The sequence below is a fragment of the Benincasa hispida genome, unplaced genomic scaffold, assembly GCF_027475165.1.
Source record: "Benincasa hispida cultivar pf3 unplaced genomic scaffold, pf3_genome.v1.1 HicScf122, whole genome shotgun sequence".
NCBI classification, from domain to species: domain Eukaryota; kingdom Viridiplantae; phylum Streptophyta; class Magnoliopsida; order Cucurbitales; family Cucurbitaceae; genus Benincasa; species Benincasa hispida.
This window is the reverse complement of record NW_028325543.1, coordinates 1-18,067: the sequence shown is the minus strand read 5'-3', so window position 1 is coordinate 18,067 and position 18,067 is coordinate 1. Positions and strand designations below refer to the sequence as shown.

General features: G+C 35.3%; 1 protein-coding gene across 9 annotated transcripts; it reads right to left on the bottom strand.

Moving 5' to 3' along the window:
• Nucleotides 1–2,104: 2,104 nt before the first annotated feature.
• LOC150031424 (pyrophosphate--fructose 6-phosphate 1-phosphotransferase subunit beta-like) lies at nt 2,105–17,793 on the bottom strand. 9 transcript variants are annotated; one of them, XR_016525835.1, is made up of 13 exons: nt 14,486–15,430; nt 13,992–14,051; nt 12,423–12,584; nt 12,256–12,324; nt 12,023–12,076; nt 11,832–11,936; nt 11,523–11,625; nt 7,846–11,358; nt 4,882–5,062; nt 2,848–3,009; nt 2,682–2,749; nt 2,449–2,502; nt 2,105–2,362 (listed from the first exon to the last, which is right to left on the bottom strand). XR_016525835.1 is itself a non-coding variant. In XM_090308941.1 (13 exons), exons 5-8 carry the CDS (start codon nt 12,288–12,290, stop codon nt 11,350–11,352), a joined length of 252 nt encoding a protein of 83 aa, XP_090165067.1. In that variant the 5' UTR covers nt 12,291–12,324; nt 12,423–12,584; nt 13,992–14,051; nt 14,486–14,666; nt 17,474–17,793; the 3' UTR covers nt 2,105–2,362; nt 2,449–2,502; nt 2,682–2,749; nt 2,848–3,009; nt 4,882–5,062; nt 7,846–11,349. The 9 variants fall into 9 exon arrangements, 6 of the variants coding, with proteins under 6 accessions (XP_090165067.1, XP_090165066.1, XP_090165070.1 ...); XR_016525836.1 differs by having other exon boundaries at nt 11,858–11,936; XM_090308941.1 differs by lacking the exon at nt 12,023–12,076 and adding an exon at nt 17,474–17,793 and having other exon boundaries at nt 14,486–14,666.
• Nucleotides 17,794–18,067: the final 274 nt, after the last annotated feature.

Sequence of the window (18,067 nt, the reverse complement as noted above, 5' to 3'; positions counted from 1 at the left end):
TTCAGCTCTTGAAAGAAGATCAAGGGCCTGAAGACGCAAGCCCTTGTTAAGGGATCCTTACCTTCAGCAATGTGCAACTCATTTCATTATCCTAGAATTCGAAGTTTCTGGCATATGTTCTATTTTGAAAAAAGAATGTGTAGTTTTCATGTATTTAACAGCACAAAAATAGCTAGATATCTATGACCTTGACTAGTTTTCATGTATTTACCAACACAAAAATAGCTAGATATCTACGACCTTACTTGAACAGGAACTATTTTATAGGTTGTACATATGTGTCCTTGAGTTCTAAAAAAAATCGCTAGATGTCTTTATCTCTGACAGATTATGCTTGTTCAAGAATTTTCAAGACTACGATTAGGATTTGTTTCATAGGTTGTACATCTGTGTCCTTTCGATCTAAAAAAAATAGCTAGATATCTTTATCCCTGACAGATTATGCTTGTTCAGAATTTTCAGGACTACGATTGCTCACCTGAAAATCGTAATATCTCAAATACATAATCCACTATATTTTCTTCAACCAATAGTTGGTTTGGCTTGATGGAAGTGCCCTCTGAGGACAGATAACTAATTATTAGCTCCACAGTGTTAAGTTGGAGATCTTAGTTTGACGAAAGCAGAGGACCTTTGATAGAAACTTAAGAGTTGATATGCCATTGCAAAATTTTAGTCATTCAGGGCAGCGTTTGTTAATTTATTGGAAAAGAAGTCGATTAAAATCTTTGGATAAGTGATCTTATCTTGTTTACGGGATTGACTAATCATAATTTAGAAACTTAGAGTTGAGCTAAGAAGTCGGGTAGATGAAAAGTCATCTGGGAATATCTTTTGGGGGTAGAATATCGAATTGAAACCTATAACCATACTGTAGATGCGCAGCTATGTGGTTGAGCTGAATTTTGTAAAATGGTTCTTCAAGTCTGGAAAAAACTTGCACATGAACAAAATGTTTTGAGTTGCATTTTCTTTTAGCTTTTGCTTTCTTTCTTCAATATCCTGGCAAGCAACTTTGTTGGTGGAATGGCATATCCTAAGTCCGAGCTCAAATAGGTCGATTTATCTTGTTGCTTTGGAATTTCAAATTTTTTATTCATTTTGGGCCACTACTCTAATTGGGATTTAAGTAGTTAATAAACTTAATTTCTACTCCTTCCATAGAGTGTTTGAAAATTTTCTGTTATCGGCCTTGCCACAAGATGGTCATGGATCTTTCTATGGGGTTTTCATATTTTAGTTCATTTTATGCTGTTCTTGTACTGATAAAATTAATTTCTTTTGGGGCTGCTTAGTTATGATAAGCAGAGAGATTTATAATTTTTAATAAAGCTATGAGTTTACTACATTTAGAAAGGACTAATGCAGCTTTATTGTGTTTCAGGTTGGGCCTTGTTGCAACCATTAAGGTATGCAGTTTTCCATCCATTATGACATAATACCACGAGTATCCATTTCTTGTATTTTCTCAAAGCATTCAAGTTATTTGTCAGTATAGAATGATCATGTAGTATTCTCAAGGTTGGAAATAATTATGTTGCATAGCTTTTTTTTTAAACATTTATTCTAGTAGTGATGCACAATGAATGAATGAACATGAATAGTTAGATACAAATCAATACACATCAGATAAAAGAAGATGAGTAAACAAATCAATACATCATTTTCAGTTTTCCATCCATTATGACATAGCTTTTCATAGCTTTTTTTTAAAACATTTATTCTGGCAGTTGTCAGTATACAAATCAATACACATCAGATAAAAGAAGATGAGAAATGACAAACTGGGCTTCATTTGTACGCAAATGCAAACATTCAAAAATATCACCCAAACTCATGCACCACCAGCTACAAATTATAAACCAGAAAGAAGATTTAGCCATCATGTTCGGTCTAGGAAACACAAAAAAAAAAAAGTGGTTTTGAATACCTTTTGCATCATGAGTACCTTGCAAGCAGAATCAAATCCAAAACTTGTGGTGACCTCTTTGCATTTGAGATCACCATCAATAGTTTTGGGCAACCAATCACTCGGGTTCAAATTCTTACTCCTAATTTGAAAACAACAGATAGAAGGGGAATATAAATAACAGAGTCTTGCACACACAAAAAATGGTACCCTATAGTAATTAATTACTCAACCTTATATTTCTGCAATAAAAATAACATATAATAGCTTATCTATGACAATGAAAGTAAGAAAGAGAGAGAAAAAAGGAGGGAGGCAATAAACAAATTTCATAGTTTTGAAAAATACATAAAGTTTTCAGCGAGGAGACAGACATTTGTGTTGGAATCATCTCCACCAATTGACAAGGCCATCCAAATCAAGCTTCTTAGCAGTTTCTTCAGCTTGCTTAAACTGGAAATAGAAACGAACAGTCAATTAATGCATTGACTACAACCAAGACGTCTCAAAATGAAAATTCTGGAAAGAAAGAATTTCACCTGATCTAGTGTTTCAATCTTATCCCTCCCACTGCATATCATATCAAAACCACCCTGATAAAACAAAAATTCATTTAAATCAAGAATTGCATTCAAATGGCAATCACTTCGCATCGAGACCACACATATTCACACTAACAATTCTAACAACTGAAAGCTAGAAATCTCTTCAAGAAAATTAACCTGATTGCGATATGGGTAGATAAATTATGCAGTCAGTTCTACATATTTACCTTTCATGATCCTGTAGGACACCCTTGAAACCATACAACGTGCTTCCTTTTACTCACCTGTAAGAAATCTTCACCAAAATCATAGAAGCTGCTAATTAGCCACAACTTGAACAAAAAAGCAAACATTTATTCTTGATTTATAAATGTGGACACAATGAGACCCTACCAAATAGTCCAGAAATCACATTATGCCCTCCCAGTGCTTGGCCACCAAACTAGACAACTCCGATCTTCAATTTCTTATTCACCTGCACCGAACTGGAATCATTTGGCACCAACATTGCCGACTGTTGGCCGAAAAGATCAGGAAACAACTTTGTGATATCATCTGCACGCACATATAACACAATTCAAACACTCTAAAACCTTAAGAAGTAGCAACTGGCCTCAAACGCATTCAGTAAAACTCAAGTTCCAAACAAAAGCGAGATTTACAATCATAAGCAAAACACAGTAAAAGAACAAACAAAACTCAATGCATGTCACTACTCTTCCTTCGGGACATCAATCAACTCAGTTACCAAACGGAGTAAAAAAAAAAACACGATATGAAGGCTACAAACTCCAAAACAAGAAGAGAAATGTAAATGAAACTATGGATAATAAAACAACCCGATTGTCAGCACTCAGAGCTAGGAGGGCATCGAGGATTTTGAAGGGGTTTTTGAGAATAGAGGGAAAAGGGTGAGGTTGATCGATACGGTGAGCTTGGACTTCACTATACACAGTAGAAACACGGCCGATCTCCGACGGAGAAGATGCAATGACGGGGGAAACATCGGCATTAGCGATGAAAGGTGGAGACATTGGTAGGAGAGAAATGAAAATGAAAATGGGGAGATAGGTAGAGAAATGAAAGATTGAATCAATGACAGAAGTGAAAATTTGAGTGTTACAGACAAGGCCATAGACTTGGTTGATTTGACTAGACTAAGAGGAAAGGAGCTTGTGGACAAAATGGATAACACTCTAAGAAGGGATTTTGATGCTCCAAAAGCTCCATATGAGTCCCTGATGTGAGGATTTGGCCAGCAAGAGACTAAAATTTTTATCGCTAAAACAACGAGAGAGAGAGGGTTTCAATGAAACGAAATTTTTCATTGAAAAAATGAAAAGAGATATTTGGTCTCCAAGCGAATGTAACAATTTAGTCTACTTTAAAACACATTTGGTCTCCACGAAATTAATCAATTGGCATACAGATAAAGACCTCCACCACATTTGATGAAAACCCAACCTTAGCAAAAAGAAAAGGCTTAAAACATAAATCCCAACCAAAAACACCTGGAGACTCTAGTGGAAAAGGGACAACCAAGGTAAATGTTTAGAACTCGGCTATGCTACACAAAACTTGCCAATTCAAGCTTAAGACATATGGGAGGTTTTTTGCAAGACGTGGAAGGCATTAATAGTTCCCAAAGAACCAACCAAGAAAATAAATGAACTTTCTATGGGATTTTTAGTTTCCACCAAGAAGTGATAACGAAAAAATAGAAAAAAAAATAAATAGCACATGAGCTAAATGTTTACAAAGACTAATCAAGGTGGTACATAATATTTGACAAAGACTAATTCAAATATTATTTAAAACAAGGATTAATAAAGAGCTATATTTTAAGATAGAAAAAGCAAGATTTAGAGTTAAAAATGTGACTAAATCACTCCCCAATTTAATAGCCCTGAAGGTAAAAGACTACTACAACATTTTCATACCTTTTAGTGTGTTTTCTTCTTACTCCGTAACTTGAATTATGGACAAAAATGAAGTGATTCAGCCCTAGCAAAAAAGTACATGATCTAACTAACAAATACAACAGTCGTAACAATTTTTTATATTGTTTAAACTAACATCCACACTAATGATACACACACGCAACACTAAGGACCAAGTTACTTTACTAATATTTCAATATTTTAGCTTTAATGACATTTAGCTATAAACTAAATAATAATACTTGAAGTATCAAATTTTAACAAAGGGCAAACAAAAAGAGAGAGAAATAGAAGAAAGGAGTATCAATGGAAATGAGATGAAGAAAACAGAAAAACAAAAAGATATTGAGATACAATCATATGAATGGAGAAAATTAAGCAAGAGATGGAGAAGATAGACGGAGAAACAGAGATAAAAAAAAGAAAGAAAAAGGAGAAAGAAGAAAAGGATAAAGAAAGACAAGAAGAAAGAAATCAAGTGAAATACCATAAGATGGAGAGAGAAAGAACTAGCCCTTTGTTTCGCCAACAAAGAAGTCATCTTTGACGATTTCTCATTCCTTCTTTGCCGAGCCGCCTCTCTTCGCCATTCTTTGCCGAGCCGCCTCTCTTCGCCATTCGAAGTACTACCTCTACCTTCCCTTTCGAGAACATACCCAGGAGCCCTCCTTTTCCAATAATTAAAAGAAATACCATAAAGCTTCGTCTATGATTTTGCCGGCCAGCCCTTTAGAAGACAATACTAAGCAAAAATACACACCAACAAAATTAGACATTACAATGAACTTAACACATTACTAATAATTCTCGGGTCAAATACACAGTAGAAATACCATAGGGCTTGGACTTCGACATACACAGTAGAAACAAGGCCGATCTCCGACGGAGAAGATGCAATGACTAGGGAAACATCGGCATTAGCGATGAAAGGCAGAGACATTGGTAGGAAAGAAATGAAGATGAAAATGGGGAGATAGGTAGAGAAATGAAAGATTGAATCAATGAAAGAAGTGGAAAATTGAGTGTTCGACAAGGTCGAGAAGATGAAGGACTTGACTAGAATAAGAGGAAAGAGCTTGTGGACAAAATGGATAACACTCTCAGAAGGGATTTTGATGCTCCAAAAGCTCCATATGAGTCCCTGATGTGAGGATTTGGCCAGCAAGAGACTAAAATTTTTATGGCTAAAACAACGAGAGAGAGAGAGAGAGAGGGTTTCAATGAAAAGAAATTTTTCATTGAAAAAATGAAAAGAGATATTTGGTCTCCAAGCGAATGTAACAATTTAGTCTACTTTAAAACACATTTGGTCTCCACGAAATTAATCAATTTGCATACAGATAAAGACCTCCACCAACATTTGATGAAAACCCAACCTTAGCAAAAAGAAAAGGCTTAAAACATAAATCCCAACCAAAAACACCTGGATAACTCTAGTGGAAAAGGGACACCCAAGGTAAATATGTTTAGAACTCGGCTATGCGACACAAACTTGCCAATTCAGGCCTAAGACAATGGAGGTTTTTTGCAAGACCTGGAAGGCATTAATATTCCCCAACAGAACCAACAAGAAAAATAAAGAACTTACTATGGGATTTTAGTTTTCACCAAGAAGTGAGACGTAAGAATAGCAAACAAATAAATAGGGCACTTGAGCTAGATTTTACAAAGACAAATTCAAGTGAGACATAATATTTGACAAAGACTAATTCAAAATATTTTTTAAAACAAGGATAAAATATAAAAGAGCTCGATTTGTAAGAAAAGAAAAAGCAAGATTTAGAGTTAATATTGACTAATCACTCAAATTTAATAGCCTAAGGTAAAAGACTACGCAACTTTTTCATAACCTTTTTTAGTTAAATCTGTCACTCCGAACTTAAATGGTGGACAAAAATGAAGTGATTCAGCCTAGCAAAAAAGTACATGATTAACTAACCAAATACAACAGTCGTAACAATTTTTTATATTGTTTAAACTAACATCCACACTAATGATACACACACGCAACACTAATGACCAAGTTACTTTACTAATATTTCAATATTTTAGCTTTAATGACATTTAGCTATAAACTAAATAATAATACATGAAGTATCAAATTTTAACAAAGGGCAAACAAAAAGAGAGAGAAATAGAAGAAAGGAGTATCAATGGAAATGAGATGAAGAAAACAGAAAAACAAAAAGATATTGAGATACAATCATATGAATGGAGAAAATTAAGCAAGAGATGAGAAGATAGACGGAAATAACAAGATAAAAAAAGAAAGAAAAAGGAGAAAGAAGAACGATAAAGAAAGACAAAGAAGAAAGAAATCAGAGATGAAATAACCAAAAGATGGCGGAGAGAAAGAACTAGCCCATCGTTTCGCCAACAAAGACGTCATCTTTGACGATTTCCTCATCTCCTTCTTTGCCGAGCCGCCTCTCCTTCGCATTCGAAGTACTACCTCTACCTTCCCATTCGAGAACATACTCCAGGATCCCCCTTTCCATAATTAAAAGAAATACCATAAAGCTTCGTCTATGATTTTGCCGGCCGGCCCTTTACAAGACAATACTAAGCAAAAATACACACCAACAAAATTAGACATTACAATGAACTTAACACATTACTAATAATTCATGTAAGAATGGAAACTACAAAGAATTTAGGTATCTCACTTCCAACTATGGAATTTGACCCGAGACTTCATTAAAATATCTTATCCAAATTCTGAAAAATAGGTTCGATTTTCATCAATTTGGTTGTGTAAGATACCTATATCTAGATCACTGCTCCATTCTTCTTTTAGATTTGAACCTTGCATAATTAACGGTAGGATTCTGATCTGACCCCTCACATGACAACTCGAGCGGCGTGAATTAAATATAAGACTGGGAAAGGAGATTAAAGGAAACGAACATTTACTCTAAATAGAGATCATATTACCATCTAGTTCCACCATTGTCTTCTTGATCACAGGCTTGAACTTACTTGCCAAACGAATTCTACCTTTAGAAAGAGATCATCAAATGATAAATATTAAACTAGACTTCATGAAGATGTTCTATCAATCCAAAGCCTTTCAAAATTGTTAAGAGAAAAGATACTCCACTTTTATCCTTGTTTTTCTGATCTTACATGCACCTTGTCTAGTCTTTATAATATTGTCTAAGTAACTATTAAGTTATTTGGATACTCAAAAAAAGAAAAAAATAAATAAACTTTTAAGTTTCATCAACTAGAAAATTGTTGTCTTTTTAATATAGATTGGAGAGTTTTTTTCATCTTTCATTTTTTTTCTTCTAGTTATCTCCATTTGTTCTCATTTTGGCTGGATAATTGATACTCTGTTTATCATTTCCCTTCTTATTCCCCATAAAAAATATTCTATAAAAAAAATTATTAACGTGTTATTCAAGAAAACATGAGAACAGGAATGCACGTTTTCATGAAAAAATCATACCGTGTCTCCTCTCCACATCCATTAACGAAGTCAATGCAGTTTCGCCAGCCATCCAATCTTCAACAGAAGCAGCCAAATTTCCTACCCGGTATGCATAACTAGTAAGTAATAGAAATGAGGAAAAAATCTATGGAGGAAACTGATATCAAGAAAAAGAATGAAAGGTTAAAAGGTTAGAGACTAAAATGATCAGGAGGTACAAGAAGTGGGACAGACAGATCGATGATATTGGTCCAGTTTTTCCACTCTGGAGGAGAGCTCCAGCAGTGTAACCCAAAGCATAGCAATAAGTTGAATCAAAGTTCGTGGGTAAACCACACATCCCTTTGTACCTATAAGTCAAAAGAAGAAATAAACAGAGATAACACACAGAGCACTAACCAGCAAAGTATAATTTTTTTCGTATCATCTCATGGCCATTCGCTCGTACCATTGGTAAGTTTACATTTGAAAGTCAAGTAGCTGTAAGCCTAACCCATCACTTGATTGGGCATTTTCTTTACGAGTTCATAATGGAAGTCTAGATACTTGATACCCCTAATTATCAAATATGAATTTAAAAGATCTTGATGCATTTACCAACATGCATGTTTTTGAGATCTCAACTGATTTGCCTACTACCCAAGTGCTAAATATAATATGTGTTAATCACTAAATTATTAAACAGGAGCGTTTAAGTAAAACAGCAAAAGTTCAAGCACGAATAGAATAAGTACCCAAAGAAATGTGACTACCCCTTGAATTGGCCGCCAATTATATGCACCTTGTTGCCTTCTCTTTTCCATCTCAATTTCATGGAAAGACGTGTATAAAACAAAAAGAAAAAACAATTACTTGGAATGGAGCGTTAAAGTAAAACAGCAAAAGTTCAAGCACGAGTAGTAAGTTTCATTTCCCATAACCTATCCTCATCTATAATATTTATTTTTCCATAACCTATCCTCATCTATAATATCATGGGCAAGAATTTCATTGAGTTCCGAAATAAGCTGTTGCACCTGTAGAAAGCGGGTTATAAATGATATCAGTTCAAGAATGACATATTGATCCCTTTAGACTCTCTCTTTAGACTCTCTCTCGAGTCTCTCTTGAGTAGCTCTTTAGACTCTCTCTTTAGGTTCTCCATTTTCTTTATGTTGTGCTCGACATCCCTTTAGAGCTACTCGAGAGAGAGAGTTTAAAGAAAGAACCTAAGATTTGAAAGAGCTAAGTTAGAATCTAGACTCGAGAGAGCAAGATTAGAACTGCATAAACAAAAGATAAGAACCTAGAGAAAAATTCTGTTTGCCAACCTGCATCGCATGCATCCTAGAGATAGGTATGGTATTATGTGGTCGCCTTATATGTGTATGCGTCATTTTTTCATCGCATAAATAAGAATAGAGGCTTATGTGTAGGTCCTATAGTCTTATCGCATATATCGCATGCGTTCTAGCATTAAAAGTCGTAGCATTCGCATCAAGAGATGATTTACTATTGTATGTGTGTTGCATGATCGCATAGCATGAACACAACCTAAGAAGTGTTAGCCGAAACTCTTCTCAACCCATTCACCGCATACTCATCGCGTCTTCCGTTTTATAACTCTTTTCGAATTCCGCTGCATTTGTTTATTTTTATTACCACAAACAACATTCCCAATAACTACTTGATTTATTTGGTTACCGCAAATTGTTCTGAGAAATTACCACCGCATATTTTTTCCCAAGTCCCTGTGTTTGACCCTGAACTTACCAAGAAACTCAGTGGGGTTTTACTTGAATTCCACTGAGAAAACTTAAGTGCTCAACGCATTTTCATCCATAATTCCACCTCATAAAATAACGCATCAGGTGCCATGGATGGGCGGTGGAGCTGACTCTCCCGAGATCTAGCTCCGATCGTAGGCTTTGGTCGTTTCTCGGAATGGAAGAAGGAGATGAAGATTCTCAAGCCTTCTTCTCACGCATTTGTCTGGATCGCAGGGAAAAACTCTAGATAAGTTGGCATTCTGCTCACCGGCTTCTTTATATAGAGATTGGATCGCCGACAGCATTAATGGACTGCTCTGATTCTGACATTCGCGACGTGTTAGTCCTTTCTAAATCTCTGCTGCTAATGGCGTAGTAGGTGAAATGTCAACATCAGTTTTTTATTTTCCCAAGATGTACGTCAGCGTTCATTCCACCAACCTTGCATTGATCCCTCTATTATGCGTTATCGTGTAGCCGCAATCTTGCAGTGACCGCATTCGCTTAATACCGCAACTTCGACACGGTGATTGCAATCGCTTGACGAGCGCAACTACCATGCGATGGACGCATGCCTTGCCTTCATTTTGGCTTACCCCTACATGTGTCATGCGGACATCCAATTAGGAGCAAGACGCTCTTTCTCAAACTAGACTCATACATACTTAGCAGCGGAATTGCGGTATTTCTTTATGCGTTGATCCTGGCAACTTACTTTCGTTTTGGCTTGCCCCCACGTGTGTCTTGCGGACATCCAACTACAGGTATGTGTCATTCACAACTTAACTCTTATCAACATGTGTTTCTCCATTGCGTTGGCAGTGGAGTTGTTATTCTAATTTTCCTTTTTTTTCTTCATATAGCTAAAAATAGCAAGGTTGAAAATAAATACCTCACCCCAAAATTTAAAATGCGACAATGTCCTCCTTGCCAATAGATTGAAAGAAGTCATGCGATGTTCTTAAGAAGTTTGGTAAAGGATCAGTTTGAAAGAAAGCTAGCCGACCACTAACTTTTAGAAACATTTCTTGAGGTGATTGTCCTAAAAATAAGTTAACTCTAGTATATAAAAAAAATAGATGCATGTGATTCATCATTGAAATCATAAATGGCAAAGAGAAAGCATGCGGCGACTTACTAAATTTATCAATGTTAAATGATTGCGGTAATCAAACAGGATGCGGTGATAAAACTTTCAAAATTAAAATACGATGCGATGGTGCAGAATTTGGAATAGAGTGAAGGAAAAATACAACCCCAAAATGTGCGCTGTCGTCGGCATTGTTTGTCGATGCCTCCTTCTTTGCGGCGATCTTCCTTTGCATTCCATCAAAGAAAACATTGAGAGGGTAATGATAATAATAAAGTAGTTGTATCTTTATGCGGCGCCTCCGCAATCGTGTGCCTTGATCGTTTGCAAAGAAAACATTGAGAGGGTAATGATAACAATAAAAGAAAGTTAGCAAAATTTTTCTCGCCCTTTTTTCTTTTTTTTTTGAAAGACGTAAAAGCAAATATATGATAACAGGTAATAATAAGGTGATGAAAGTTCATGAAGTATTGATGTAGAAAAAGGATATTCGAAAAGAATGCATCCGTGATGAGGTCTTCACATAGTAACTCAAGGACTACTTATTCCAAGCTGGGCCTTTCACGTCCACGGTGGCATTTTCTTCTTCTCTCGTTCTTCCAGAATCTTGACTGTTTTAATCCGGACCTTTTCTCGATTGATGTTTATTATGATTTCCTCTTTGTGCACATTACCAATCATTTTTTAATATATCTGCATAAATATCAGCAGAGCCTATTAAGAGTCTCATCTCATGAATGCGATATTCCATTTTTTCCTTGAGTTCTTGAAGAAACTACTTCAACTTTGAAAGAGTCACCAAAGTTCAATCCAAACGAAATATCAATTCTAAAGTAGTTACAAAGAGAAATGAGTACCTTGCAAGCAGAATCAAATCCAAAACTTGTGGTGACCTCTTTGCATTTGAGATCACCATCAATAGTTTTGGGCAACCAATCACTCGGGTTCAAATTCTTACTCCTAATTTGAAAACAACAGATAGAAGGGGAATATAAATAACAGAGTCTTGCACACACAAAAAATGGTACCCTATAGTAATTAATTACTCAACCTTATATTTCTGCAATAAAAATAACATATAATAGCTTATCTATGACAATGAAAGTAAGAAAGAGAGAGAAAAAAGGAGGGAGGCAATAAACAAATTTCATAGTTTTGAAAAATACATAAAGTTTTCAGCGAGGAGACAGACATTTGTGTTGGAATCATCTCCACCAATTGACAAGGCCATCCAAATCAAGCTTCTTAGCAGTTTCTTCAGCTTGCTTAAACTGGAAATAGAAACGAACAGTCAATTAATGCATTGACTACAACCAAGACGTCTCAAAATGAAAATTCTGGAAAGAAAGAATTTCACCTGATCTAGTGTTTCAATCTTATCCCTCCCACTGCATATCATATCAAAACCACCCTGATAAAACAAAAATTCATTTAAATCAAGAATTGCATTCAAATGGCAATCACTTCGCATCGAGACCACACATATTCACACTAACAATTCTAACAACTGAAAGCTAGAAATCCCTTCAAGAAAATTAACCTGATTGCGATATGGGTAGATAAATTATGCAGTCAGTTCTACATATTTACCTTTCATGATCCCTGTAGGACACCCTTGAAACCATACAACGTGCTTCCTTTTACTCACCTGTAAGAAATCTTCACCAAAATCATAGAAGCTGCTAATTAGCCACAACTTGAACAAAAAAGCAAACATTTATTCTTGATTTATAAATGTGGACACAATGAGACCCTACCAAATAGTCCAGAAATCACATTATGCCCTCCCAGTGCTTGGCCACCAAACTAGACAACTCCGATCTTCAATTTCTTATTCACCTGCACCGAACTGGAATCACTTGGCACCAACATTGCCGACTGTTGGCCGAAAAGATCAGGAAACAGCTTTGTGATATCATCTGCACGCACATATAAAAAAATTCAAACACTCTAAAACCTTAAGAAGTGGCAACTGGCCTCAAACGCATTCAGTAAAACTCAAGTTCCAAACAAAAGCGAGATTTACAATCATAAGCAAAACATAGTAAAAGAACAAACAAAACTCAATGCATGTCACTACTCTTCCTTTGAGACATCAATCAACTCAGTTACCAAACGGAGTAAAAAAAAAAAACACGTTATGAAGGCTAAAAACTCCAAAACAAGAAGAGAATGTAAATGATCTATGGATAATAAACACCCGGATTGTCAGCGGCAGAGCTAGGAGGGCCATCGAGGATTTTGAAGGGGTTTTTGGGAATAGAGGGAAAAGGGAGAGGTTGATCGATACAGTGGGCTTGGACTTCGATATACACAGTAGAAACAAGGCCGATCTCCGACGGAGAAGATGCAATGACGAGGGAAACATCGGCATTGGCGATGAAAGGCGGAGACATTGGTAGGAGAGAAATGAAGATGAAAATGGGGAGATAGGTAGAGAAATGAAAGATTGAATCAATGAAAGAAGTGGAAAATTGAGTGTTCGACAAGGTCGAGAAGATGAAGGACTTGACTAGAATAAGAGGAAGGAGCTTGTGGACAAAATGGATAACACTCTAAGAAGGGATTTTGATGCTCCAAAAGCTCCATATGAGTCCCTGATGTGAGGATTTGGCCAGCAAGAGACTAAAATTTTTATGGCTAAAACAACGAGAGAGAGAGAGAGAGAGGGTTTCAATGAAACGAAATTTTTCATTGAAAAAATGAAAAGAGATATTTGGTCTCCAAGCGAATGTAACAATTTAGTCTACTTTAAAACACATTTGGTCTCCACGAAATTAATCAATTGGCATACAGATAAAGACCTCCACCAACATTTGATGAAAACCCAACCTTAGCAAAAAGAAAAGGCTTAAAACATAAATCCCAACCAAAAACACCTGGAGACTCTAGTGGAAAATGGACAACCAAGGTAAATGTTTAGAACTCGGCTATGCCACACAAAACTTGCCAATTCAGGCCTAAGACATATGGGAGGTTTTTTGCAAGACGTGGAAGTCATTAATAGTTCCCAAAGAACCAACCAAGAAAATAAATGAACTTTCTATGGGATTTTTAGTTTTCACCAAGAAGTGAGAACGTAAGAATAGCAAAACAAATAAATAGGCACTCTAATAAATTTACAAAGACTAATTCAAGTGTGACATAATATTTGACAAAGACTAATTCAAATATTTTTTAAAACAATGATAAGATAAAGAGCTAGATTTTAAGATAGAAAAATATTCTAGGCAAGATTTAGAGTTAATATGTGACTAAATCACTCAAATTTAATAGCCTGAAGGTAAAAGACCTGAAGGTAAAAGACTACTACAACTTTTTCATACCTTTTAGTGTGTTCTTCTACTCCGTAACTTGAATTATGGACAAAAATGAAGTGATTCAGCCTAGCAAAAAAGTACATGATTAACTATCAAATACAACGAGTCGTTAACCAATTTGTTTTTATTGTTATAAACTAACATAATCACTAATGTTACACACACGCAACTCTAAGTAGTTTTCATTTGAACTATTATTTTCAAGATTTTAGCTTTAATGAAAACATTTAGCTATACAACTAATTATTAATACATGAGTATCAAATTTTAACAAAGGGCAAACAAAGAGATGAGAAATAGAAGAATGAATTATCAATGGAAGATGAGATGAAGAATAACAGAAAAAAACAAAAAGATATTGAGATACAATCATATGAATGGAGAAAATTAAGCAAGAGATGGAGAAGATAGACGGAGAAACAGAGATAAAAAAAAGAAAGAAAAAGGAGAAAGAAGAAAAGGATAAAGAAAGACAAGAAGAAAGAAATCAAGTGAAATACCATAAGATGGAGAGAGAAAGAACTAGCCCTTTGTTTCGCCAACAAAGAAGTCATCTTTGACGATTTCTCATTCCTTCTTTGCCGAGCCGCCTCTCTTCGCCATTCTTTGCCGAGCCGCCTCTCTTCGCCATTCGAAGTACTACCTCTACCTTCCCTTTCGAGAACATACCCAGGAGCCCTCCTTTTCCAATAATTAAAAGAAATACCATAAAGCTTCGTCTATGATTTTGCCGGCCAGCCCTTTAGAAGACAATACTAAGCAAAAATACACACCAACAAAATTAGACATTACAATGAACTTAACACATTACTAATAATTCTCGGGTCAAATACACAGTAGAAATACCATAGGGCTTGGACTTCGACATACACAGTAGAAACAAGGCCGATCTCCGATGGAGAAGATGCAATGACTAGGGAAACATCGGCATTAGCGATGAAAGGCGGAGACATTGGTAGGAAAGAAATGAAGATGAAAATGGGGAGATAGGTAGAGAAATGAAAGATTGAATCAATGAAAGAAGTGGAAAATTGAGTGTTCGACAAGGTCGAGAAGATGAAGGACTTGACTAGAATAAGAGGAAAGAGCTTGTGGACAAAATGGATAACACTCTCAGAAGGGATTTTGATGCTCCAAAAGCTCCATATGAGTCCCTGATGTGAGGATTTGGCCAGCAAGAGACTAAAATTTTTATGGCTAAAACAACGAGAGAGAGAGAGAGAGAGGGTTTCAATGAAAAGAAATTTTTCATTGAAAAAATGAAAAGAGATATTTGGTCTCCAAGCGAATGTAACAATTTAGTCTACTTTAAAACACATTTGGTCTCCACGAAATTAATCAATTTGCATACAGATAAAGACCTCCACCAACATTTGATGAAAACCCAACCTTAGCAAAAAGAAAAGGCTTAAAACATAAATCCCAACCAAAAACACCTGGAGACTTTAGTGGAAAAGGGACAACCAAGGTAAATGTTTAGAACTCGGCTATGCTACACAAAACTTGCCAATTCAGGCCTAAGACATATGGGAGGTTTTTTGCAACACCTGGAAGGCATTAATAGTTCCCAAAGAACCAACCAAGAAAATAAAGGAACTTTCTATGGGATTTTTAGTTTTCACCAAGAAGTGAGAACGTAAGAATAGCAAAACAAATAAATAGGCACTTGAGCTAGATTTTACAAAGACTAATTCAAGTGTGACATAATATTTGACAAAGACTAATTCAAATATTTTTTAAAACAAGGATAAAATAAAGAGCTAGATTTTAAGATAGAAAAAGCAAGATTTAGAGTTAATATGTGACTAAATCACTCAAATTTAATAGCCTGAAGGTAAAAGACTACTACAACTTTTTCATACCTTTTAGTGTGTTCTTCTACTCCGTAACTTGAATTGGGGACAAAAATGAAGTGATTCAGCCTAGCAAAAAAGTACATGATTAACTAACCAAATACAACAGTCGTAACAATTTTTTATATTGTTTAAACTAACATCCACACTAATGATACACACACGCAACACTAATGACCAAGTTACTTTACTAATATTTCAATATTTTAGCTTTAATGACATTTAGCTATAAACTAAATAATAAATACATGTTACATGAAGTATCAAATTTTAACAAGGGCAAACAAAAAAGAGAGAAAGAAATAGAAGGAAAGGAATCTTTTATGCATGAAAGATGAAGAAAACAGAAAAAACAAAAAGATTATTGAACATAGTTTTTATAAAAAAGATGAATGGAGAAAAATTAAGACAACGAGATGGAGAAGATAGAAGGAGAAAAGAAACAGGAGATAAAAAAAAGGAAAGAAAAAGGAGAAAGAAGAAAAGGATAATGAACGACAAGAGAAAGAAATCAAGTGAAATCCATAAGATGGTGAGAGAGAGAGAAAGTAACCGCCAACAAAGGAAGTCATCTTTGACGATTTCTCATTCCTTACTTTGCCGAGCGCCTCTCTTCGCTATTCGAAGAGTATCTACTATACTTCCCTTTCGAGAACATACCCAGGAGCCCTCCTTTTCCAATAATTAAAAGAAATACCATAAATCTTCGTCTATGATTTTGCCGGCCGACCCTTTACAAGACAATACTAAGCAAAAATATACACCAACAAAATTAGACATTACAATGAACTTAACACATTACTAATAATTCATGTAAGAATGGAAACTACAAAGAATTTAGGTATCTCACTTCCAACTATGGAATTTGACCCGAGACTTCATTAAAATATCTTATCCAAATTCTGAAAAATAGGTTCGATTTTCATCAATTTGGTTGTGTAAGATACCTATATCTAGATCACCTGCTCCATTCTTCTTTTAGATTTGAACTTGCATAATTAATGGTAGGATTCTGATCTGACCTCCTCACATGACAAATCGAGCGGCGTGAATTATAATATAAGACTGGGAAGGAGATTAAAGGAAACGACATTTACTCTAGAAAGAGATCATATTACCATCTAGTTCCACCATTGTCTTCTTGATCACAGGCTTGAACTTACTTGCCAAACGAATTCTACCTTTAGAAAGAGATCATCAAATGATAAATATTAAACTAGACTTCATGAAGATGTTCTATCAATCCAAAGCCTTTCAAAATTGTTAAGAGAAAAGATACTCCACTTTTATCCTTGTTTTTCTGATCTTACATGCACCTTGACTAGTCTTTATAGTATTGTATAAGTAACTATTAAGTTATTTGGATACTCTAAAAAAGAAAAAAATAAATAAACTTTTAAGTCTCATCAACTAGAAAATTGTTGTCTTTTTAATATAGATTGGAGAGTTTTTTTCATCTTTCATTTTTTTTCTTCTAGTTATCTCCATTTGTTCTCATTTTGGCTGGATAATTGATACTCTGTTTATCATTTCCCTTCTTATTCCCCATAAAAAATATTCTATAAAAAAAATTATTAACGTGTTATTCAAGAAAACATGAGAACAGGAATGCACGTTTTCATGAAAAAATCATACCGTGTCTCCTCTCCACATCCATTAACGAAGTCAATGCAGTTTCGCCAGCCATCCAATCTTCAACAGAAGCAGCCAAATTTCCTACCCGGTATGCATAACTAGTAAGTAATAGAAATGAGGAAAAAATCTATGGAGGAAACTGATATCAAGAAAAAGAATGAAAGGTTAAAAGGTTAGAGACTAAAATGATCAGGAGGTACAAGAAGTGGGACAGACAGATCGATGATATTGGTCCAGTTTTTCCACTCTGGAGGAGAGCTCCAGCAGTGTAACCCAAAGCATAGCAATAAGTTGAATCAAAGTTCGTGGGTAAACCACACATCCCTCGTACCTATAAGTCAAAAGAAGAAATAAACAGAGATAACACACAGAGCACTAACCAGCAAAGTACAATTTTTTTCGTATCATCTCATGGCCATTCGCTCGTACCATTGGTAAGTTTACATTTGAAAGTCAAGTAGCTGTAAGCCTAACCCATCACTTGATTGGCCATTTTCTTTACGAGTTCATAATGCAAGTCTAGATACTTGATACCCCTAATTATCAAATATGAATTTAAAAGATCTTGATGCATTTACCAACATGCATGTTTTT